Source organism: Anopheles nili, chromosome 3 (genome assembly GCF_943737925.1).
Source record: "Anopheles nili chromosome 3, idAnoNiliSN_F5_01, whole genome shotgun sequence".
Lineage (NCBI taxonomy): Eukaryota > Metazoa > Arthropoda > Insecta > Diptera > Culicidae > Anopheles > Anopheles nili.
Genome location: NC_071292.1, coordinates 29,939,790 through 29,963,214, shown reverse-complemented (window position 1 = coordinate 29,963,214; position 23,425 = coordinate 29,939,790). Strand labels below are relative to the sequence as shown.

At 47.3% G+C, this 23,425-nt stretch overlaps 2 protein-coding genes across 4 annotated transcripts; one reads left to right on the top strand and one right to left on the bottom strand.

The window, feature by feature from the left end:
• The first annotated feature begins 2,683 nt into the window (after positions 1–2,683).
• On the top strand, positions 2,684–12,303 carry LOC128725429 (uncharacterized protein KIAA0513). The gene is made up of 9 exons (XM_053819170.1): positions 2,684–3,013; positions 9,603–9,723; positions 9,820–9,930; positions 9,998–10,303; positions 10,384–10,637; positions 11,024–11,213; positions 11,299–11,671; positions 11,741–11,835; positions 11,909–12,303. The coding sequence occupies exons 1-9, from the start codon at positions 2,684–2,686 to the stop codon at positions 11,977–11,979; spliced, it is 1,851 nt and encodes a 616-aa protein (XP_053675145.1). The 3' UTR covers positions 11,980–12,303.
• Positions 12,304–12,983: 680 nt separating this feature from the next.
• LOC128727681 (sodium/potassium-transporting ATPase subunit beta-1-like) lies at positions 12,984–21,460 on the bottom strand. 3 transcript variants are annotated; one of them, XM_053821617.1, is made up of 6 exons: positions 21,391–21,460; positions 20,464–20,825; positions 14,684–14,941; positions 14,428–14,609; positions 14,092–14,362; positions 12,984–14,017 (listed from the first exon to the last, which is right to left on the bottom strand). In XM_053821617.1, exons 2-6 carry the CDS (start codon positions 20,600–20,602, stop codon positions 13,908–13,910), a joined length of 960 nt encoding a protein of 319 aa, XP_053677592.1. In that variant the 5' UTR covers positions 20,603–20,825; positions 21,391–21,460; the 3' UTR covers positions 12,984–13,907. The 3 variants fall into 3 exon arrangements, with proteins under 3 accessions (XP_053677592.1, XP_053677595.1, XP_053677593.1); XM_053821620.1 differs by having other exon boundaries at positions 21,331–21,451; XM_053821618.1 differs by having other exon boundaries at positions 20,464–20,828; positions 21,311–21,447.
• Positions 21,461–23,425: the final 1,965 nt, after the last annotated feature.

Sequence of the window (23,425 nt, the reverse complement as noted above, 5' to 3'; positions counted from 1 at the left end):
ACAATGATGAGTTGTGATATTAAACAGAATTAGTTTAACGAGGAAAATTAAAAAAAATTAAACATGGGTTATAAAACATCATGCGCCTCCATCGCGGGAAACACGCTGCTTGGTGTAGCAATTTTTTTTCCATTCTTATCGTATGGTGAACTTCCACGATGCCAAAGCACGAAAGCAAATGTGTTGATGTATTTAAAGTCATCAAGCACAAATTTAAATTTTTTTTGTTAAAATGCTGTAAACTTTGCATCTTGATATACGTTAAATACAATCAACAAATTAATCAGCCTCAATGAAGTTGTAATGATCAGCTGGGGTGTAAATTTAGAAATGAATGATGGTTCTATTTAATATTATATCACGCTATGTGTTCTACGCTCTGAAAGCGCCAAATTGTAAAAATGAAACAGTGCTTACAAAACATCATGCGCCTCCATCAAGGGAAGCACGTGGCGTGCTAACGCAATTTTGTTTTCCTTTCTTTCCGTGTTGTTTGAACCTTCACAATACCAACTTCTTGGGGACGAAAATAAACCCCAATTTTTTTTTTGCAAGGGCGCTCCGCCAAACATAGACCTCGGGGTATTGACAGCCAAGCCTCGCGTTCCATTTCACCGTCATTAACCTTTGCCCATTTTCACGAACCGGGTGCAGGCGACCGTGACGTTAGCGCTCATCGACTTTTCACGCTTTCGCGCGTATGCTAGACGAAGCTTTTCCGGTTTTTTTTTGTTTTCATGACCTCGTTCCCAAGCCTCAACAGGCACGTTGCAAGGCTTCACATGGTACCCTTGCACGCCTACTTGTCGGACACAGATAAACACATCGATCGCGCGTGGAAGCCGTTTGACAGCTCTCTTGCGGGCCGTTCTTTCGCCGACAGAAATGCTCACTTTCACGCGAGCGGCTGGTTGATTGATAGATAAAAACAAACACGATCCCTTCAGCGGAATCACGACGTTTCGGCCGGCGGGTTTCGTGTTGCGCTCGGTGAGAGTTGGTTTTTCACGGGAGAAAATCCGTCGCGAGTGAGGTTGATCGTTTGACATTACTCTTTCGTGTTTTGCGCCAGCTTCGGGTGCACAGAGTGTGCGCAGTCCTGTGCAATTCGAATCAACCGGTACGTGCAGCATGACTATGGTACCGAGCAACCGGCATCATAGAAATGGCACAGCATACACGAACAATTGACGCGTCAGAGTCACCCTGTGACTCGAGTAAACATAACCAACAACGACTCTCAGCTCTCCTGTCCGAAGTTTGACAGTTGCTCTCGTACTCTCATTCTCTCTCTCTCATTTCGGTATCACCTTTCTCGCTGCATTCGGCACAAACACGATCCACCGGAGAGAGTGGCGAGTTTCCTTCGTTTGCTCCGTGTTTTTCCTAACTGCAAATTTCCACGAACCATCAAGCGTCCGCAAGTGTGTTCCGCAGTGGCATGGCTCGTCAGTTTTTCCGTAGCTTTTCCGTAGGTTAGATGGCGCAACCGTACCGGGCTGGTTGGCGAGTTTGAGGCCTTTTTTGCGCCCTTCGCGCACCCTTCGTTTCTGCCGTCCGCGCGCTGGCTCCACTATCTATCTATCTCACTCTTGCTTGTTCACGTTGGGTGTCCAACTTTCTTGCCTTGCCGTCACTTTTCGCGTTCTACTTCCTTCCAAAAGTGCGCCGTGTGGGGATGTGCGTGGTCGAGTGTTTTGCCTTTCTAATTACTGCGCGTAACCACCGCATTCGAGAACGTTCTGGCTCGGTTGCGGCCACTTGAGGCGCTTTTCCCGGGCAGAAGTTACACTGCGTGTGCCTGAACGCGAGTGGCGTGAAAAGTCCGTGTGGTTGTGAAGCTGCCCGTGCCGAAGCAATGAGGGAATGGTCCCTTTTTGTTGCCCAGCGTCGTGTGACCTGAACCGCCATCGAAACGGCTTTGCGGTTTTCGTGTGTGTTCCCGTGTGTGGCTGTGACATAATGCGGTACCGATCGGTTTTCCCGGGTTTCAGTGTGCCTCCGGCGTTTTTTTTATTCCACCACAGCGGTAGGATGGGACGCTCGCACGCTGGAAAGCAGCCCAGAGGGAGCTTCTAAAGTGGAATCGCTTATCCTTGGGCCATAAATTGAGGCATACGATACCGGCCGCTCTGGCAGATGTGTCTTGTCGTCCTTCTCGGTGAATCTCACTCAACAGGACACGTGCGCATTCACCAGCAAAACGGCATGTGGTTCAGAAAGCGCTGCTTGAATGAGAACAAAAAATCGAGAACAAGTCGCGATGGCATAAAAACCGAAATCAACAAGCCTATTCACGATGGAGGTTTAGCATGTTAGAGTACTTTCTACCATCTCATAGACATACGGTTATTTATCCCGACGACCATTTTTGTCATGTTTCACAAATCGGACTGTTGTTTGCTTGACTGTTAACGTACTCAAAATTTTCAAATGAATGTTAAAGAAGCCAATTTGTTGATCTGGAAATTGTACCACGGCTGCGCTGCGTTACTGCTGCACCAAGCTCGTTCCGGATAGGTTTCGTTTCGGAGTGTTCCTCGGGTGTTACAAGCAATTCAAATAGCGCTCAAATCAACCGTCTTGTTCCCGAACAGTAACGAATCCGTCACGGTGAATACCGCTTAATGATTCATAGTTGACCTGCTGCTGAGTGTTGTTGAAATTCTCCCTTGTGAGCAAGATGGATGGTTCAGCTTTGTCCACGTTCCCAAGAAGCTCCCGGTTGAGTCCAAAGCGAACCGGAAGCCAGACGATGGCTGCAACTACCCTGGGCGCTGAGCCCAACATCTCAACAACCACACTGATCGACCGCAACCGGGAGTCGTTGGCCAACGGAGCGACACCGGCGCGAGATCGACGAGACCGAGAAGGTGCTCCGGATAGTCCACGTGACTCACCGGCCACCAACCGGATCCGATCGTTCATGGGCAAAACACCGAGTGCCATCAAGTCGAAGTTCCTGTCCGTGCTGGGCAATAGCACCGAGATCATTAACGGAATCTCCAACAAGGTGAGCGTGGGTGTCGCAATGGGTCACAGAGTGGGGAAAATTTCCATCGGCGTCACTAATTAGCATAAGTGCACACATGTCCTACGTCCAGCAGGTGCGAAACAGTCGCGAGTGTATCGGGCACGTGGCTTAATTATGCTGCCACAATCGCGTCCGCTCGGATGGGTGGCCTATGCCCGATGCGCTAATTAGATCAGCTGATTGCAGTCATTTTCAAGCAGCTGTTGATTGGTGTCATAGGCCAGAGAGCTAAGGGGATGGGGTTTCGTTGGGATTTTGTGGAAAATAGGCTTTTTATACTGCCGCATTAGCTTCTCTATAATCTTTTGTATCTGTCATATAATCCTGCTGGAGTGAGTAAAGGTTTTTTCGTTTAATTGACAAAGCTTTGTGGACTGCCATTTTATAACTATGTTGTATTGATTAGTTATGTTAATTGTGCTTTAAAAGCTTTATTCAATGAAGATTGCAGAAAACAGCCTTCTTAAAATTCATTTTAGAAACATTTAGCCGCTTTAAGAAGAACATTTGTATGCTATACTATAAAACCTACTACTTTATATTACACACCAGTATACAGTTTGTTTCTTCGTTTCGATCATCGGTATTAGAATATTAAATGGTTAAGTAAGTTTTAAGCTCTATTATTCACCGTTACTTTGCCTTATGCTATTCGAGTCTCCTACTTTTCGAATACATTTTAAGCTCTCTGGTCAAAATAAATGCACCAACACATGCCGAATCAAGCCTCAGCGCTCTGACGAATATCCCAAAGGCATGCATTATGGCGCAAAGAAATAGAAAAACACCACCACCATTCGCCTCCATTCGGTTACAGGTCACCCCACCACCCTACCACCGAGAGTGGGTGGGCAAATTTGAATCGCTTGTTGAGCGACCTTATTTCACGGCCCAATCGAGAAGGGCTTAACCGCCAGCTGTCTGCCTCGAGCAAGAAAAAGGTCACCGGGTCGGTTTGCCGCTTAATACGCGACGTCAAAGAGCGAGACAGGTGCGAACTTGCCGTACATCCACCCGAGCGCCCTTTTTACCCCCGTGTGAACGAAGACAGGGGTTATCAAGTGGCTGTGGCCTAGAGCAACCAACTCATGGTGTCTTTGGTAGGCCAACCGTTAACCGCACCACCGCTGGATGGATGTAACTTTATGGAGCTTTTTACCGTGACAAAGTTTCTACCGTCGATGGTTTCGAATATCACTTGTGGAAGTTTTGATGCACAATGGTGGTCGTAAGTTGCCACCAGCCTGAAGCCATGAAAACCTACGAAAAGGCACGAACCAGTCGGTTAAAAAAAACGTGCCGTTTATCGGAAAGGCCTCGATGTCGTTGAAGTAACGCGTTTTCTTACCCGTTTGGTGCACCACGCATCGACGATGTTCGTGCATTATTTATCACAGAATTAGGCGGAGTGTGTCGATCGAGCGACAAGCTTTCCGAGCGTTTGTGAAGTGATGGAGGGGAAAAAAAAATTATTCCACACCGGAAAATGGATTATTCCGACCGTCAGCGTCTTTTTTCCGCGTGAGCTCGCGCTCGATTCCTTCGAACACTCGATGTGCCAGGTTCCGTGAGTGAGGGCCCCAAATCAGTTCCTAATCAAATTGGAAGCGGTGGAAAAGATGGCAGACCGAGACCACATCGAACGGTGGAACCGGAATTCGAATAATCCAGTTGGGTCGGTGCCACCGTCGACAGGCTCAAGGACTGCTCCGTAGCAATGCCCTTTCGCTAGGGCTCTCGGTGAGCGACCGGGCAAACATCCTCGTTAAACGCCGCGGTGACGACGGATTATGAAACGACACCGGCTTTTACGGGAAGGGGAAAACTTTTTTCCTTCTTGGTGGTGTGTTCCAACTGAGGTCTCTTCCAAGAAACCGCGGCCACGGTCGTCGAAAGCTCGCCAGCGAATCGATCGTGCCTGGCCGTTTCCTTAGTACGGGTTGCGATATGAAAGTGAAGGCTCGTGAAATTGATGTTTGATGGTAGGTTTTAGGTTTTTTCCACGAAATACGGTAGAGAAAAAAATAGAAATGAACCACATTCATAAAATTACGCTGTGGAACGGATGTGATGGAAAATTAGTATCGATTGGTTTCGCCCCTTTTCACACGAGGGGAGCCGGATATATTCTAAGAAGCTAAAGAGTGAAACTTTTCCGTAGCTTGCCGTCGTTTTTTTTCTCCAAGACGCGTTGCTATCTGCCGTAAGTGTCCTGATCGCGCTGAACCGGAGCTCTACTCGCACGGAATGCCATGCCTGCCAAAACAATGGGGAAATATCGATTCACCCCTCGTAAAAGTCCCGTCGTCCTTTGTGTCTCATTGCAAAGCGTGGCAGAGCAGATGAAAGGGCTCTTCCGATGACCCCCTTCCGGTGAAGGCTTGAGATGCTTTCTCGATCGACCTCATCTTGAGCAGAGGCTCTAGCTGCCAGGCTCCAGATCCGGACACAAATCTTTCACCGTTTTATGGGCGAAAAGGACGCATGGATGTATGAATTTTAATGGTAAGCGATAAAATGTTCACCTTTTTTATGCCTTGTTATCTGGTTGGAAAGAGGTTTGGGTCATAAATTATGTACACTGAAAGAGAGCCGAGAGTCATTGGTGGTTAAAGATAGCGACCGTAGTGTGCTGATAGGGATGAATAATGCAAGATAAACTGATACTAACGGAAGGGTTGTTTTTTTTCTGAAGTAATTAAAGCTGAAAGTGTAATCGCTATGTACCGGCATACAAGATTGGCTTATTGTATTGGATAAGATATTTATTTCTGGTTTACTTTGCTCAAGCCTGAAACTCTTGAAATTGTGATAATATATTTATGTTATCCTTTATAAGATATGAACAAAAAAATCAGGTAAATAGTCAACCTTCAATTGACTCTTTTTACTAGTTGTAGTGGTGTTTGGAACGTGGTGTTTTATTTAATGTGTAGCTTTGCAATATCGATGAAGAGTAGTAACTGACGAGCTACAACCGTAAAATATTGTGTTCCAGCTGAATAAAACAAATCGTTCAGAAGACAAGTTTTTTTTTTTATAATAAACATCAGTGCCTCGATTATGCGTACACAAATTTTCTCCGCTGTTTACAGCGCCACAGTGCGCCGTTTAGTCGACATGAATATTTAACGCGTAACAATTGCGTTGCTATTTATCTTCCCTTCTCTGCTCGAAAAGCTACTCACATTAACACGCTGACCAACTTCCAGAATCCAACGTGAAAGCGGCGTATTCAGTTCCACCGCGAACCGATGGTCGGTCCATTAGTCGGCTAATTAGAAAACAAATTACCATCAGCAGAGCAACACTCACGGATTTATCGGCCCTCTGTTCGGTGGCGGCCATTTTCGTCGTCCTGCATCGGTGGCAGATGTGCCCGCTGGAAGGTGCGAAAGCGGCCGCGTCGATGGATAATGTCGCAACTCGCCGGTGGTATAGCGCGCATGTAGCATAAATTATGTATCGCTTACACAGCATGGCGATAACCGGCCAGGGTGGACAATAAAAAATGAAGCTTCTCGCACGTATCGTGACCATCGCATTGCAGGACGTCCCGTTCGGTGGTGGGACAGCCGTCAAACGATTCCCCGGTGTGCAGTTGCAGGGCCGTTGATTCGATAAAGCGAGCAATGGCCGCGCGAAACGGATGCAAAAATGAAGCAAAACCGCCGAATCCGCCCGTTCGGTGTAATGTAATGGCCTTTGACCGACGTGCTACTGTGTGTGTGTGTGTGTTCACTATGATAGTCATTGTCACTGTTGCTCGTTTTTCCACCCCAAAATTTATGGTGCGGAAAAAGGCGATGCCAAGCGAACCCAGCGCGTACTCCACCCGGGGGGGCCTTTTGTGAGATATTGATCGGTGTTTATGTGAAACGGGGCCAAAGCGATGCGGCGGCCGGAAGCGTGTGACACTACCCGAGCTAGATGGGAAGAGGGCGATAGAACAGCTACCCGGGTCGGGGGTTTTTGGTCGACCTGAAGCTGGAGACGTGCGTAAGACCGGATGATGGAGGATTTTTCCACGCTCGCTCAATTGATAGTGCAGCGCGACCTGCGACACGATGTTCTTTGCGGTTTTGCGGCCTTTTCGGTAATTGTTACCTGGTGCCAGGTGCGAACAGATGATGGTGGGTCGTTGAGATAAGACAGAACCGCTTGGTTGCCGTGGGCGTGAAGGTAATTTTCACCGCACTGTGTTAGCGGCAAGCAGTTCGTTTAGTTTCAATTTCTTACGAACGCTTGTTGGGTAGCTTTGAAGCAGGTGATATAGCGCATAATAATCGGTTTGTTGGAACACAAATTCTTTCCACCGGCTAATTTTATCATGCTGCTATTAAAAATCAATTGGAGACATTTTCAACAATAAGCTCAATTCTAGAAAGGTTAATATTTAAATAGTAAAAATAATTACTGCTTTAAAGCTTTTTTTCTGGAACATTTCTTGGATTATAAGGATTCCATCGTATTTCAGCCTTATAATTCCCACATTGAGGCTGAGATACGATGGAAATAGAGGCATGAAAATTTAAATCAGCAGTATAAGGATAACATAAGGTAGAAGCAGAAAATCGTTACCATCAAATGACCGTCCGTTGCGGTTTAGTTTTGGGGTTTAATATGTGACAAAAACAAGAAAATGAAGGTGTAATTTTCAACCTTAAAAGTACATTGAACCGCTCTGACTTGGATGAAATTAGGTTGATCGGATAGAAAACAATAACACGGCCCAAGCTGGGTTTGTAATTAAAGTGCTCGGGATCACTCGGCTCGCTCGAATATTGTTCACCGGCTACTGCGATCCGGCTACCGTTGCTATTGTGGTGCTGCGAATTAAATATTTATTGCATTGCCGGCGAAATATGCATAAAAGTGTCCCCCTGACGACACTTAGCCACAATTAGCGAGTTGAATAATTTATCATCCGCAGGAAACAACCCACCCAGGTAAACAGAACGCCCGGCCGCTGTGGCCGAGAAAAGAAAAGAAAAAAAAAGAGGGTCACCCCACTGGCGCATCGGAAGGACGCAGCGAAAAGAACACCGCACGGCGTTGGCAAAAGGACATGGGACGTCGACAAAGCGGAAGAAGCCACAGATAAGGCAAAATAAAAAAAAAAGGGGACACAATCCGCGCGCCATGAACCACGCTCGCTTGACGTTATGCAAAGTAGATGCAAACCTGTGCTTGTCCGCTGTGAGAGTGTTGGGCAAATGTTTGGCTAAGCCTGGCCCTGGTAAAAGGGAGATTGTTCATCGCATGTTGCCGGTGATGATACTCCAACCGGTGGTTCTTCTTCGGTCACCTTCTCACATCGGGTTTCTCGTTGTTTCGGGCGAACCTAACGACGCAGAACATTTCCATTCGTCCTCGCGGTGCACCGAGTCGGCTGCCCCGGTGACCGAGGACGAATGGTGGTTGTGTTTTCGGTGAAAGGGTAAAACAAAACAACACAAAAAAAAAACCGAAAGTGGACATATCAAACTACCCATAACCTGGCAGCTGAACCTGGTATCACGTCGGAACATCCCATCGAATGGCGCATTGTTTTACTGCGGCGTTGTGCCCTTTTGAAAATTGCCGCTCAAAAGTGGGTCAATTCGCGTGGCAGAAAGAAAAAAAGAATTGGCCGGTAATTGGAAGGAGCTGGAGGATCATTTCACAAGGGACACAAGAAATGGCCGGGCGAAAATGTGTGTGCCGGTGTTCTATCGCGCAAGGACACTCTCGATCGAAAGGAAGCGCCGGCTCCACGGCGCTGTTCCGTAAAAAGGACGTCCCAGCAAGGTCGGGTCGCGTAGTTGGAACAAAGTATCCCTTCGGATAGTGTTTCGTCCGTTCATTCTGCTGATTGGATTTCAATTGAATCACGCCGCCGGTCGGAATGAATGGGAACCAATCGAGTTGGGCCGAAGGGTGCCGGTATTGGATGGCTACGAGTGTCCTTGACCTTGATGGTTAGTACAGTGTGAGCTCGTAGCTATTAGGAAAAAGGGGGTTTTAAGTGCATATTCCCATGAACGTTTGTAAGCAGTTAAGCCCGATATGGGAGGTCAGCATGAGCTCCAGTAGCTCCTAGAGCTGTTTGTGCGGAGCAAATGGAAAGCGGGAAGATAGCTTGTACTTTGTATACTGTTTTTCGGGATTCAGCATTAATTGAAGCTGTGTGGTTCGTGCGGTTTAGTTTGTTCTGTTGGCGAATGCTTTCGAGCGGCATCTCTCCAACCGTACGGAGTGGAGTCATATTGAGAGTTACATAACCTCAAATTCCACGTACCCTGTTGGACATATTTACCATCACATCAAAACGATCTCTTTACACGCTCGAATGATCCAACGAAGCGAGCTTCAAATGGGATTCTATGAAATGAAAGTTTACATTTCATCATAAGCACCGAATGGTGTAATTACGCGCTTGAGCAGTTGAGAACATGTTTCGGTGCTATTGCTATTCACCATGCATCACGATCGGCACGAGCTTGGGACTCGTGGGAATTTTCCACCCCGAGGCGCCCACGTTAACATCGTAAAACTCATCCATTTCCACCCGATCCACTCCATACAGATCGATGCCGCTCTTAGCCTAACGTCGTCCTCGGACACCGAAACTACGGCCAACCGCAACCAGATGAAGGTGGACGATATGCTGCGGCGCAAGTACGAATCGTCCAACATGAAGCACCCAGGTCGGTTTCGAGTGGGGCCCTAATTTACATGCATAACCGATCGGCTAATGGCGTCTTTTTTCTTTCTTCATTTGCTCTCTCGCTCGGTTTCTTTAGACGATTCGCGTGGAGAACATCAGATCGACTACGAATTGCGTCGGGCGAAGGAACGGCGAGCTCACGAGGAGGTGCTTTCAGGACGCTACCGGAATCCTGCCTTTTCACACCGTAAGTACCACCTGGGCGCAGGAGTCACAGAAGACGCATAAAACAGATACGCTCCTTCCCTGGTCAGTGTTGCCACCACCGGCTTCTAGCACACCTCCACAACCAATCCCAATAGCGGCTCCAATGGGGCCCTCGACGACTACAGCGATGGTGGAAAAGGTTGATCGGCCTCCATCACACAGCCTCAGTGCGGATTTCAGCCACAGCAATTACAGTCAGAACTCGTACTCGCTCGACTCGAAATCCCCACAAGCGTCAGCTGGTGCGAACGAGGGACCAGAAGGACTCCCGACGGTTCGAACCAACGTCGGAACCACACCGGAAGGTTTCCCTTGGGGCAAGGAATGCACCATGTGCCGTGAACCGCGGTTGGGTGAGTTTGTATAAACAGGCAGGTTGCGGCTGACGTCCAATTCTGAGAGGTTCCTCTTTTGTCCTTTTTGCTCCTTGCAGGTGTTCCGAGTAGCGCCTCCACCAGCGACAACGAGTCGTGCGCGTTCAGCGGGACACTGGAGTCGTCCGAGCTGAAGATGTGGATCCGTTCGGAGTCGGAAAACTCGGTACCATCGTGGGCGTCCTCGATCAGCCTCGACAGCCAGTCCGAGGAGGCGGTGCTCGACTTTATGAAGCGTTTCGTGCGGATTCTGTTCCACGATAGTGCCACCATCACGCTGCAGCTAAAGTCCGACTTTGGGCAGTACGCGCGGGTGAGCAAAGCACGTGCGGGTGGGCGATAAATGCCATCGATTGGGTTCGGGATGGGATTCATAATATTTAATGACTCGGCAAATGGATCCCGTGAGGGGAGTGCGTTTTCCCCGCGTTTGGAAAAGACTCATTTAATTTCCAACGATGCTGGTAAAATACAATTTAATGCTGCCGTCCATTAGGCCTTTTTGCCATCTCCAAGAGGAGTCGAACCGAATCAAGATGCCGTTAAGCGTCAAATATCCCTGCGGGAGTTTACGGTTGAGACGAGCGATGCATCGTTTTCTTTCATTTTAATCGTCGGAAATTAAAAGAAATCAATAACCATGCCTTGCGATAAGCCATGCGATGTAAAAAGCAGCAACAACTTCTTTTCTTTTTGCAGACGGAAACAGGACGGCTGTGGTTTTCCCGGCTGGTAAACGCTCAGCGCGCGAAAACGAAGCGCGTGGATGAATCGACGTTCTATTCGCTGATCCAGTATTTCGCGATCGTGCTGTTCGAGTGTGCCGAAAGCGAGGACTACTCACCGGCGAAAACTCTTATGAACATGTGCTTTACCTTTTACCACGATAGTAAGCGAATTGCATAGAGCGCGTGACACTTTCATGTCATGTGATATAAACTGTGGTTTTTTTTCGTTTCTACACACATCCACAGTTGACGTGCCGGGTTGTGATCCGTACCGGGAGTACCTGTACACCTATCTGCGCGATCAGCCCATCTGGCAGACGTTGCGATTCTGGAATGCGGCCTTCTTCGATGCGCTGCAAACGGAACGCAAACATCGCCCGGTGCCACCGACGGTTAAACATTCGCCAAATGCGGCACCGGGACAGGTGAAGGGCTCAGCAAAAGGTGGCGTGATGGATCCGTTCGCAGGACTTACGGAGGATGGAATGATGAGTGGAGCCACGCTAGCCGTGCCGGAAATGGAACGCTCTTCGTCGACCAGTGCTTGTGATCGGACGGATCCGGCTGAACTGCAGGAGGACAAGCATTACCATCAGAATCTTAGCTTCGGGCAGCTTGGGTAAGCGCTATCGTGGTCAGCTTTGCAGGCACAATCAGTGGCTAATTAATGGTTTTTGGTTCTTGGCAGGAGTTTTACGTGTAACATGCACGCGTTTGGGCTTTCGCGCGCGTTGTGCAACGAGTTTTTGCTGAAGCAGAGCGTTATCGCTAACCTTTCTCCGGGTAAGATAGGGGCTCTGTGAACTTACTCTAACGAAACACATGCTAACAAATGCCTTTGCTCATGCATCCTCAGAGCAACAGAAGCTGCTCCAGGAGAACGTCGATCGGATGTACCGGGAAACGGATCCTTGGCGGGAAAACTAGGACATGGAAGGGCCACAACCTTGCGGCGCATCGCCAATGATGATAGACACAAAGCAATCAACTGCTACAAATTGTGACAAAAACAACCGGATAGTATTTTGTGATAACTTTATGTGATGCCCCGTAGGCGACGAGGAATCGCGCGCGAGTGTAGGAAAATCGCAAAGTTTGATGGCCAGCTGTGTGAGAGCGTCCAGACGCAAGCGGCAAGTTGTGTCATTTCAACCCCTTGGACTTCGTTCAGTCGGATATCGCTCCCTCATATACACGTGCATGCAAATTGCAGTGGCATTACGTTTGCCTGCTACACGCGGAAGTTTATTCTGGATTGAACCAAAATCAAATCAAGCTGAGCTGCACTGTTTCTATTCGATATTTGATAGCATTTTGCAAGAAGCAATTCGACAATGGTGGCCTCACGGGGAAATTGGCTTTTTTTCGACTAACGCTAACGAGCTCCCGCAAGTAATTGAAGCAATCGGTTGGTGATGTGAGAAAGACACGACAATAAAGCAAAGCAATGCAACGGAAAGGACAAAAGAAGCAATGGGAGCACAGTGCGCAAGCGAGAACCACAAATATCATTCCAATAAAATAAAAGTGTACCGTAACAAGACGTGATCAAGGGATCGAAAGATCATTAAACTAATCGATATGAGCAATGCTTTAAATAGGGTAGCCAGGAGTGGGAAGCCACCGGTAGCAGAGGGCCTGATGTACTACCCAGCAAAAGGGATATTCTGTTACACAGTTGTTATATCGATTAAGCAATGAAAAAAAAAAACGAAATGGATTCACACATTTACACTAGCAGACGGTCCCCTCGGGAGACTATAGCGCGGCAGTGATTACAGTGCAGCATGAAGCATAGCATAATCCATCGTGATAAAACGTTAACTAGTTTATAAAAATGTTTCCACTAACGTACGCGTGCTGGATGCTCGACAAAAAACAGCAAGATGTGAAACGGCGGAGATGCGCAGAGAGTAGACACACTCTTTTACGGTAAAAGGTTTTCGCAGCAGTATCTATTTCCAGTACTCTACATAGATTTCTCGCCTATCAGAAACTAAACCAAACAGAATAAACCCTGAAACCAATACGAAGAAAATCAGCGCACACACGCAAAGCTGTTTTACTGCGGACGTCGTGAAAGAACACGGAATGCAACGCGCATCGGAGCAAGGTTTTAAATACTTATCGCCTACCGTGTAGTAAGTAATCTGTTTTCATATCACTTAATCCTGCCTATTTCCTATGGCTTTTGGTGGGCTTTGCACAGCAAAAGCATCCTAATATACGCTACTTCGCTATTGCACAACGCTTACATCTTTCTAACTCGACGGCGTGAATTGGCTGTTAGCGCTGTAAATACCAAACACACGATACGCTTGAAACATTTCACCACCCCAACGAAAGGGGAAATATTTCATGATGAAACGTTTCACGTAGTTCCACGTTACATTAAGGCTCTTCTTCAATGCGGCCGCACGGACGGGCTTCAAATGCCGAACGAACCCCGCCCAATACCGGCAAGTTAACCGTAAAACTGTTTGTTTCCATTTTCGCTTTTATTATTTTCAATTCTGCACTAAAATCTCGCGTAAATCTCACCAGTCATCGCTTAAGTAAACTCTTCATAGCACTTTGGGGTTGTAAAAGTAGACGCGCCCCGACGGTGTACAGCTGCTGCGTGTCGCGTGTTTTCGCTTATCCTATCGCGGGTTGCCGCATCACGTGTGGATTTTCAATAAATTCCCTTCACGCACCGCGCACAGCAAATCCATCAACCTCCTCAGGAACGGGTCCAAACGAAACATAAAAGATAAAAACAACGGCCCATCGCATCCGAATGGGGGGGGTGGTCGGAAACGGCCTGTTCCCTCTCTATGGCCTTCGCCTTCGGTGGAGTTCTACCGCAGCGCTATCTAATCGATACGCAGGGTAACCTGCATCGATCCCTGCCGATCGCGACTTCCCCCTCGGAAGATAATGTTCTTCGCCCAGGCTCGGCATTCGATGTTGATGGTGGTTTTCGCTGCAATCGAGTGGCGGGAAATCAGAAATTAAACACCCGACAGTGACGTGAACGGACTGGTGTCGCAAACTTACGCTGCGGTCTGGCCAGATGTACCGCGACCAGCGGGCTCAGGTAACCTTCGACGTTAACGTACGGATAGTAGTAGGCCGGGAATCCCTGCGTCGGTAGGTACTCGATCGGTCCGAGTAGGTTCTCCTCGCTGTTGGTGAGCTCCTTGCACGTTACCCAAATCTGACGGCGTTCGGCCGCTGGCAGTGATCGAATGTGGCTGACCAGATCTTCCGGCATGTCGGTGGGTAGATCATCTACGTCGTCGTAGAACTCAGGCATCCATCCGTAGATCTGAGGTTGGAGTGAAACAAATCAATGAAAGCAACCGAAGGACATTGCGTTTTCGTTAAACTAACCCTGTTAAGCTTGACGAAGAAACACGGGGCAGATCGATTGTAGCCGTATCCTTCCGATGCCGAGCAGGGGCCGAGGTTTTTCACGTCAAAAGCACACACATTTCCGGCCGTTGGAGGTGTGTTAAAATCACAGATCACCTGATTCTTGCCACCGCCTGGTAGCCGCGTGTGGTCTTTGTACGCTGCAAAATAGATGGAAAATGCGCTCTTTTATTACCATCACCCTTAAGCCCAGGCTGCGCAGGATCTAACTTACGTTCGAGGAATTCATTGATCAGGTTCACCCACGAGGCAACATCCGTCTTGTTAGCGGCCACGTACTGGATGGAAGGTGCACCTTCGGCATCTTCCGGCCTTGGGCGGAAGCTGACACCAGGATTCGTGCCGATGCGAGACTCGTCCTGTTGCCACTTCGGGTATTGGTGGTTCAGTGTGACCAGCAGTCCTTGCATGCAGATAGCAAACAGTGCTGCCAGCACGGTGTAGAAGCAGGCATAGAACAGCAGCAGTTGCACTAGAGAACGAAGAAAACAAATCCAAAAAGAAGCGGCGTTAGGATGGGATATAGCGAGAAGCCTACCGATACAGCGTTAAGTGGCTTCGGCCATGGGTATCTTAATCAAAAAGCACACAGAAACCGCAAGGTTTTCGCGCCAGCTTGCAAGCAATTAATTCGAAGCCACACCGCACGGTGCAACTTGCGAATGCACTCTCGTTATCGGGTGGCCGTAAATTACATCCATCAACGCACCGGGCTTGGGGTCGGGCATAATGGGGCCTTAATATCCTTCTAATGGCAAGAAATTTGCAAGTACATCATGTGGCCACGCACGCAGACAGATATTATTAGGCGACGTTTGCGCGGTGACAATCTGTTTAGCGCGTGTCTGTTAACTTTCCGCGAAGTGCAACGTGATTCTGGTGTCGAGGTTTACCGCAAATATTTCTCAAATCAAGTCATCATTTTTTCTATCTCACGTGCTATCGAGATCCTCCAAGAGCGAGTGTGTTTCGACAGCCAGAATTTCTGGAGACTTTGACATTGATTTTTGAAAACATACTCATCGCTTAACTGTCAATAGCTGACGCGGATTAGTGTATGTGAAATATTTCAACAACCATCCAAGCAACCTTGACCCTTCGATGAGCTCGGCTTCCGTTCTGCTACAGGGAGTGTCGTATTTCCTGTCACACCAATATCATCGATAAAAAGGGATCAATATGCGAACACTCGTGCGCGGTGTATTGTTTGCGCTCAGGACGACTCAACCCAAACGAGCTGGCAGTACTTCCTTTCGCTACGGAAAAAAAAAGAAGCGAAAACCAATTTGCTGCGGGGTTGATTTAAACGGTTTTTGTATATTTAGAAACCGAAAACCAGCCCCATCCGGTTTGGCGATGCAAACCGCAATAAGGCTGTCGCCACTCGGGTCTCCCCCGATGCACTCCTTCGAGCAGTTCGATCAAAAGTATCACACTGATGCCCTCGGTGGTCGTCGACTATCACAACCAAACCGAGGACCTGGTGGAGCCGGTTGAAATCGGGTGGATTAAATTTAGCCCCGCGGCGGAGGTGTTTGCATGCTGGCGCGTTTTTCTTGACTTGTGGCTCTTGCCACAGCGGTTGTACGGGTGTGTGTGTGTGTGTGTTTGTGTGCCGTGTTTACGTTGTTGTTTGTATCATTTCAAAAGGGAAATTGCATTTTCCTGCCACACCACCCACAGGCGCGCGGACGAAACTCATTCATTCTGGCTGTAATTGCGACCGAACGGCGGTGAAATTTAAACGAATCATTTGCGTTGGTAAGCGCTGCCAGACTGTTGATTTTTAAACATACCAAACTCTCTCTCTCGGTACAATGTTTGCTCTAGAAACATCTTCTAGAATCTCCCGGGAAAATTCTAGAAATTTCTGGCACCATTTTTTTCCTCGCCTGCTTTCCATCGTTTCATCCAACGTGCCCTGCCTGTGCGACACTTTGCATCGGAATGTCGACGAGCATTCCGTAACGAGCACGAGCGGAGATTGGTATGGTTGCCGATAACACCCACCCAAAGGCTGGATGCAAAGGCGGAATTGCATTGATTTGTATGCAGATGAAGCAATTGCCTCGTGCACTGTGTATGATCAGGGGGGGCAGCAAATCGATCGCAAGTGCACACGCGTATTGATCGTAATTATAGCACCTTGAGGGCGAGTGATTCTATCAAGTGCGGGTGCTGCAATCACCCTCGCATTCGCGGTGTAGGTGGTTGTTAGAGCGAAATGTTTTTAAATGCAATTCCAGCTCTTGAGTAGGTTTAATTATGATTGACGAGTGTTTAAAAACACATCATACAAGTACTGTAATAATAATGGGCTGGCTGAATAGATGGAGCAGAAATAGGTGTAAAGGTATTTTAATCGAAATCATGAGATAGAGTATTATGCATATAACATTGCTTTATCCACCAGCAACACCTCATTTTTCATACTCATCCGCGGCTCTCAGCCCCAGAAACGGTTCATAAATACTAGGTTAAGGTCGACGTAACCGTAGCTTCTGAGTTACGACACACCGCACCGGCATCGCAGATGGATAGGAAGAAAAAGATCAGCTTTGCTAAGTAAACATACATTAAATAGTTATTTACACCTTCTTACGATCATCACCCACCAGCCATCTCCAAGGCATCCGTTCTCTTTCTCCAGCCTGCTTCCTAGAGTTCGGAATCACAATCGAAGTTCGAAAATACTGCGCACCGATCGGTGGGACTCCATCCAACCGATCGCTAATTTGTTCGCCATACGCCAGGCTGCGCGGTTTCGAGTTTGCTTTTCGCAACAAACCCCGTCTCGGTCTCTCTCTCTCTCTCTCTGTCCACTGAGTAAACAACCTGTTCTGGCCGATCCTCCTACCATCCACATCCGGTCCGCTGCGCCCGGGGACGTTGGAAAATGTATACCCATTTCATTTGCCGACAAAACCCTCCCCCGTACGAGATCGATTGTGCGAGATGCTGTAGCATTTCCTTCTCGGTGTGCATTTAATGCACTTGGCAGGAAGTTCCAACGGCCTTTTGTTGTTTCGCTCACGGCTTAGTTCGCGGGGTTTATTTCTCCACAAAACACGCCAGTCCGGCCGGCGGCGACGGGCAAAAGTAGCGATTCCGCTAATTAAATGGCAGCCAAAACGGTGGGACAAACACACGGGGTACCGACCGAAATTAAGTGCCATCGAGATAACCGCCAGATGCCGGGAACGAAATTGTCAATTGCTAGCCGCACATCACACTTTTCCGTTTTCGTTTGCGCTTCTCCAGACGCCGAATAGCAGCATAATCGGCGCTCCAGTTCCCCGGGAACGCGTGTGAATCATCCGGTTCGGTGTGATGCTGCCCGATAAGATGGCCAGGCGTGTGTGACTGAAAGATGGCTCGAGTTGGAAGACAATTTGAAGAAGACACTTTCCAAGAGTTTCCTCATAAGCGGCCCTGAACGTGGTGCACGAGCGTACAACGACCCATTTAGAGTGTTTACTGACCTTGCGCTGTTGCTGGCTGTAGCTAGAATTTCTAACTCAGAGCCATGGTTTCTTTCTGGCGCCGTGTGTACAATCTTGCAAGACACCCTCCCACCCACCCCCAACAAGGGAGGGTGCCCTCGCGAATCGAAGACACCTGTTGGGTGTCGGTAAATTATGGTCGCGCCCCACCGATCGATGAAATGGAGCGATAAGTAGCAAGTCGTACCGAATCCGTTTGGACCAGGGTTATGGATTTTTGGCGGGTCGATATTTTTAGACCCCGCTGACGGTGCCGGATCGTGAGGTACCAATTTGGGTTCAGGGGGGGGGGGGGGGGGGGTGGGTGTCTGAATGCCTAAAATATCTCTGGAGGACGGGTGCAAACGCGAAAACGTGCTGGGTTTGCTGGAGTAATTGAGACATTTGTAGGAAGTGGTTTGGCACACGGGGGCCATTTCGGTACACATGGTTATTATGTGATAATGAACGCCATCGATCAGCGGTAGAAGTCCGATGGGGGTGGCAGGTTCAAGGTTTGCAAAGCATGATGCGAGAAAGCAACTTATCTTCGGATCTTGTAAGATCAGAGTCCGTTAATGTAGTTATTACTCTAAGGATGTACACTACCAATCCATTGATTAATTCTCAAACGTTGAAACACATTCCTCCAGTGACCATTTGTGTTCGAAAACAACAAGAAAAGGTGCTAATTTTTCGCTAAATAGATCCGGTTTCTAACTTGATCGTACCAGTTGGAACCATATTCAACCGGTGTGCAGGTTAGCGACAATGGTCACGCTTTTCCTCTTTTCTATCACTCCCATCTCACCTGTTGTTCGATGGTAGTAATTGGATAAATTATTTTGTTTTCGTATTAAGGAATGACTATTTCGAGAATAGCAGCATTAGTGCGTTGTTCCAGTGATTAGCACTGTTTGGATCCAGCTGTGTGGTTCTGATCAATATCCAAGCCTAGTTAGCTAGGGCACACTTTGACTAATATCTTCATGATCACCTTGACCTAACAAATTCACACTTCACATTTAAAGAAACTTCCATCATGCGAGGCGGGATACATATCCTAGCTTTACAGAAAGAAACATCAAAGCAATATGTTGTACAATACGATCGCATAATTTTGGATCCATATTAAACGCTCTATCATTCACACACGCGTATCACGTTTTCCCGATGTGACGTTAATCAAATGACGTGCTATTCCGTTCACATCGTCGTCCTAATGAGACATTTTAGCAAACATAGCTCGAGAGATGTTGATGGCGAAATTAATAACCTCATTTTGATGTCATGGGCTTATTAGATCACGATCGCACTCATCCATAGTGTAATGTTGCAATCGCCAAGTTAGTGGAAATAGTTATGTTTCATTTAGAGCTCCCAGCGTGAGTCTGCTACCATTTTGGAGCGATCTGGGTATACTTACACTGTCCGCAGATAATTTGTTATAAGCAAAGTGCACAACTGGTAGGTCATCACAGAGCATTCTTGCATAAAACATCAATAAAAAAATCCATATAGGAATTTCCGCCTCTGGCAATTGCGCAACAGTCGTGTACAATTTTCATACAAACAAAAATGTTTGAAATTCCCCCGAGATCAATTCAATGATGACGATTAATTTTCCCCAGAAAAAGCACAAAAGAAATATACATCGGACTATCCATGTTTCATGTTTCATGCCATGTTGATCGAATTAAAAAAAAAACATTTTTAACAAGCTCCAGCTCTTCTGACGATCGCAATCGCTGCGGTTCATTATTTTCATGATCGACAATCATTATAATCGGTCGCGGATCGGAGAAAAGAACTTGGGGTAATTTCTGGAACGCCTCACGTGCATGAGAGCACAATCGCGACGAACCTCGCGATTAAACGCACGAATGCGTTGTGACGTCCTGCAGGAAGTAGAGCTGACACGCGTGTTCCACGTACGGTTTGAGCACACGACCGCCATATGCGAAGGTTTGTCTCATGTCACAAACCTCAGCACCTCTTCAAGAAGGTATTGCGGTAGTTGCGGTAGTCATAATACGCCTCTAATAGCCCGGTTGCACGTGCGCCTGCTTGTTTCGCTAGCTGGAGTACATCATTCTGGTGTGATGCAGCACTTGAACCGCAGGATACGCATTTTCATCACCCTATGCGATGCCACCGACCAACTCTCGTCTGTGTGTGGCAATTTCCCAAGCAGCAAGCACTGCTTAACCCCACCAAAAGCCGCACACATCATGCCGTTGAGGTGAGGTTTGATTCTTGTTTCGATGTCCCTTATCGCGGCCCCTAAAGTGGTGCCGCAAGTCCGCGCACTCGCGCTCGCGCGTGTATGCATCCGCAGTCGAGCAAACGTTTGCTTCCAAAAGCCGATGATAACGTTATCAGCCACGGGACGAGCTAAGCAGTCGCTCGAAACTCCCAAGGTTTCCACGGCAGTGTGCACGTCGTGGAAGCTGGTCACGGCGACCGAGCCACATGCAAGGATGAGGAATATAGAGCCTTTGACACTACTTACCCCAGTTTTTCGCTGTCCGTCCCATAATTTTGCCATCCTGCGAGTTGTAGAGGTACTGTCCGAGCGTTTGTTTCTCCGGTTTCGTGGGGAACTCGTACGTCCGCACGATCCTCGCCTGGCTGACCCGTTTCTCTGGCATCGTTCTAGCGGTGGTGTTGGTTAATTGGAAATTGCAAATAAAAACAAGAAAAAGCCGCACTAATGTAGCACTGCTGAAAACACACTGGATCGTTGGTTCGTTTGCGCTAGTATTTCGTACAGTTTCTTTTTTTTTTCCCCCAGAGCTTCTTTCAGCTTCTCGCACACAGACACCACAGAACCGCACGGGCGATACGAACGCGATCTTCTTTCCACTAGGGCTGCTGCTTGGGGGAGGGTTAAAGGCGAATATAAATTAAATAAATACTTGCTGCCTGGTTTGCAAACAGTTTGCTATCGGGCATTAAACATCACTTGGGCGGTGCGTTTGCAGACGGTTGATCTAAATTACGAGGCTCGTGCTGACTCGCAATGCAGACACGGGAACGTTGTGGTAGTAGCTTCTGTTTACTAAACAACGGCCCGTTTACTAATATCGAATCTGTCAAAATGCGGTGCAAGCCAGGCGACTATTCGTTGCTACTTTCTCACCAAGGCGCCAAAAAAAAAAAAAACACTTGAACCGCGATACGAACGAGCAGCAATAAACAGAAAAAAAACGAAAGAACGGATTGCAACCCGTTGCGAGGAGCAACAAACGTTCGATTTTGTTTTTTCAAACGCATAACGCCCTGCCTACTGCGATCAGTATTTTCGAGTAACCGCGTGCGTCGCAGGAGTGCTGGATTAAAAACGGAACTCTGTTCACCTGCAGTCCTTCGCACGCACACGATCGAGCTCGAAACACTCCAGCCCTTGATGGGAAACACCTTGAATGGGGAAACACACTTTTTTCGTGGGGAAGCTCACAACAGAGCACGCTGCTTCGATCAGGCGCGTACGCACATGTGGACAACCGCGGAACAATTGACTGGTTTCGCTATCGCGCCCCGCGGTTAATGCCGCGATGGCCGAATCTACTACACATCGGCCGGGGGTGTGTAGTGGTGTTTTTCATCGCATACACGCCAAACCATTTGAGGGGGGAATCGCAGCACCATCGGAAGCCGATGCAAGCTGGTTGTGCTCTTTTGCGAGCGTAACAGGGTTTGGTGCTCGTTCGATACGTTCGGTGATATGTTCGCATGCGTTACATTACTTCAACTAATTAAGGGAAATTTAATGGAAGTTTTCATTCAAATCATGCTTAAAGTGTTTGAAGAAACATTTACAAATAATAGCTATCACTAACGTTAATTTAAATGATCGTCAAACCCCACAAATAACTGACAAAATGGACAAGACACATGGAAAGGTTTTGGTGAAGATTTATTTGAAAAATAAAAAAAAATCTTTCCCAATTATTATTGTATATGCATCAATATAGCTTTATACAATTAATTCAATTGAAAAATTATGCAAAAAAATAAATAATTAGAAGTATATTCTATGAATAGAAATAGAAGGACAATTCAGATACAATTCGAGGATCGTTGATTTTTATAGCAAACTGTAATTTAAAAATGAGGTTTATATGCTGCTTGGAAGCTTTATGTCGAATTATAGATAGTTGTTTCAGATATTACAGCTTTTTTAGTTACAATAGTCTAGCTCAATCCAACTTATTTGATCTTTGTTCAATGTCGAGATGAAAAGCCCTGCCTGGGAGCAGTTTCTCTTCATGCTCTATCTGCAGTTGACTAGCGCGGGTTAATCGTGTGATAAAGCCGGACCGGCGTATTTTTTATAGCTACACTGAGGAACGAAATGATAGCAACACCGATCATCAGCGACGTCATCGAAAGGGTGGAGCGTGGTTTTCTGTACTGCACTGGAAAAGCGAGTTTCATCTAAACGGTTCCGGTAAACGCATTTTTTTTTGTTATCTCGTTTATCATTTACTACCCCAGAGGTGTCATAAATCGGTGTCTGGTCTATTATTATCGATAATCGAACGATAACGATTTTTTTTGCATAAGAGCTCCAATTATTCCACCGCTAGAAATGTATCTAATTTAAAAGTGAATTGATTTTATTTTCGTCATGATGATTATTGGGAGTTTTAATGCCATGGAAATGATCGGCTAATTTTTTCTCAAGAATAAATAAGTAGCGATCGAACTTTATCTGAAATATTATGTTTTGATTGGCCTACATGTAACATATTTTATACGCTCTTTCGCCATTAAATCCTTATCTTAATTTAAAGATTTTACAGCATCTTAGCACAGGAACACTACTGTGAAGTGCAGTGTGTGGATCACCCGCGTGTCGCCAGCCGTCATATAGTTTCTACTATATACTATAGTTTCATCAACCAGCTCAAGCCCTTCGAAAATTTCAACGCATCGACGACCTACGGCACGTAACCGTGCTACCCGTGGGAAAGAGAAAAATAGAAACTCCATCCCTCTCCACACCAAATGGGCCCTTTAATGAAGGGCTCCAAAAATTGGCGTCCTTCGTGGTTGCCGTCACACGACGCACCGTCAGGGTTAAATCGTTTCTCAGAAACACCTGATCGGAGTGGGACCAACGCGTGTCGCAGGGCTGGCATGGCGGGCTTTTTTTGCCTCAGTTGACCCACCCCCAAAAAAACAGAAAAACCAGTTTCCAGCGGGTGACACTGCACTCGATTTGATTTCGTTGGTGTTGCGGGCTTCCGATGCGTCTCCCAAAAATCCCTTTCCTTCACGCAGGTGTGCTTGATCTCAGGTAGTATGCGAAGATATCGATACAGTTGCGCTGAGTCCCACTGACGCCCGTTCAGGTCGGGTTGGATCGGGAGTAACTAGTTTCGTTCAGTTCGAGCCAGTTGCAGCCAAAGCCCACTGGCTGGATCCCAAGCCTTACCGGTGGTGCATCGTGGAGAGCTTTGTCATAA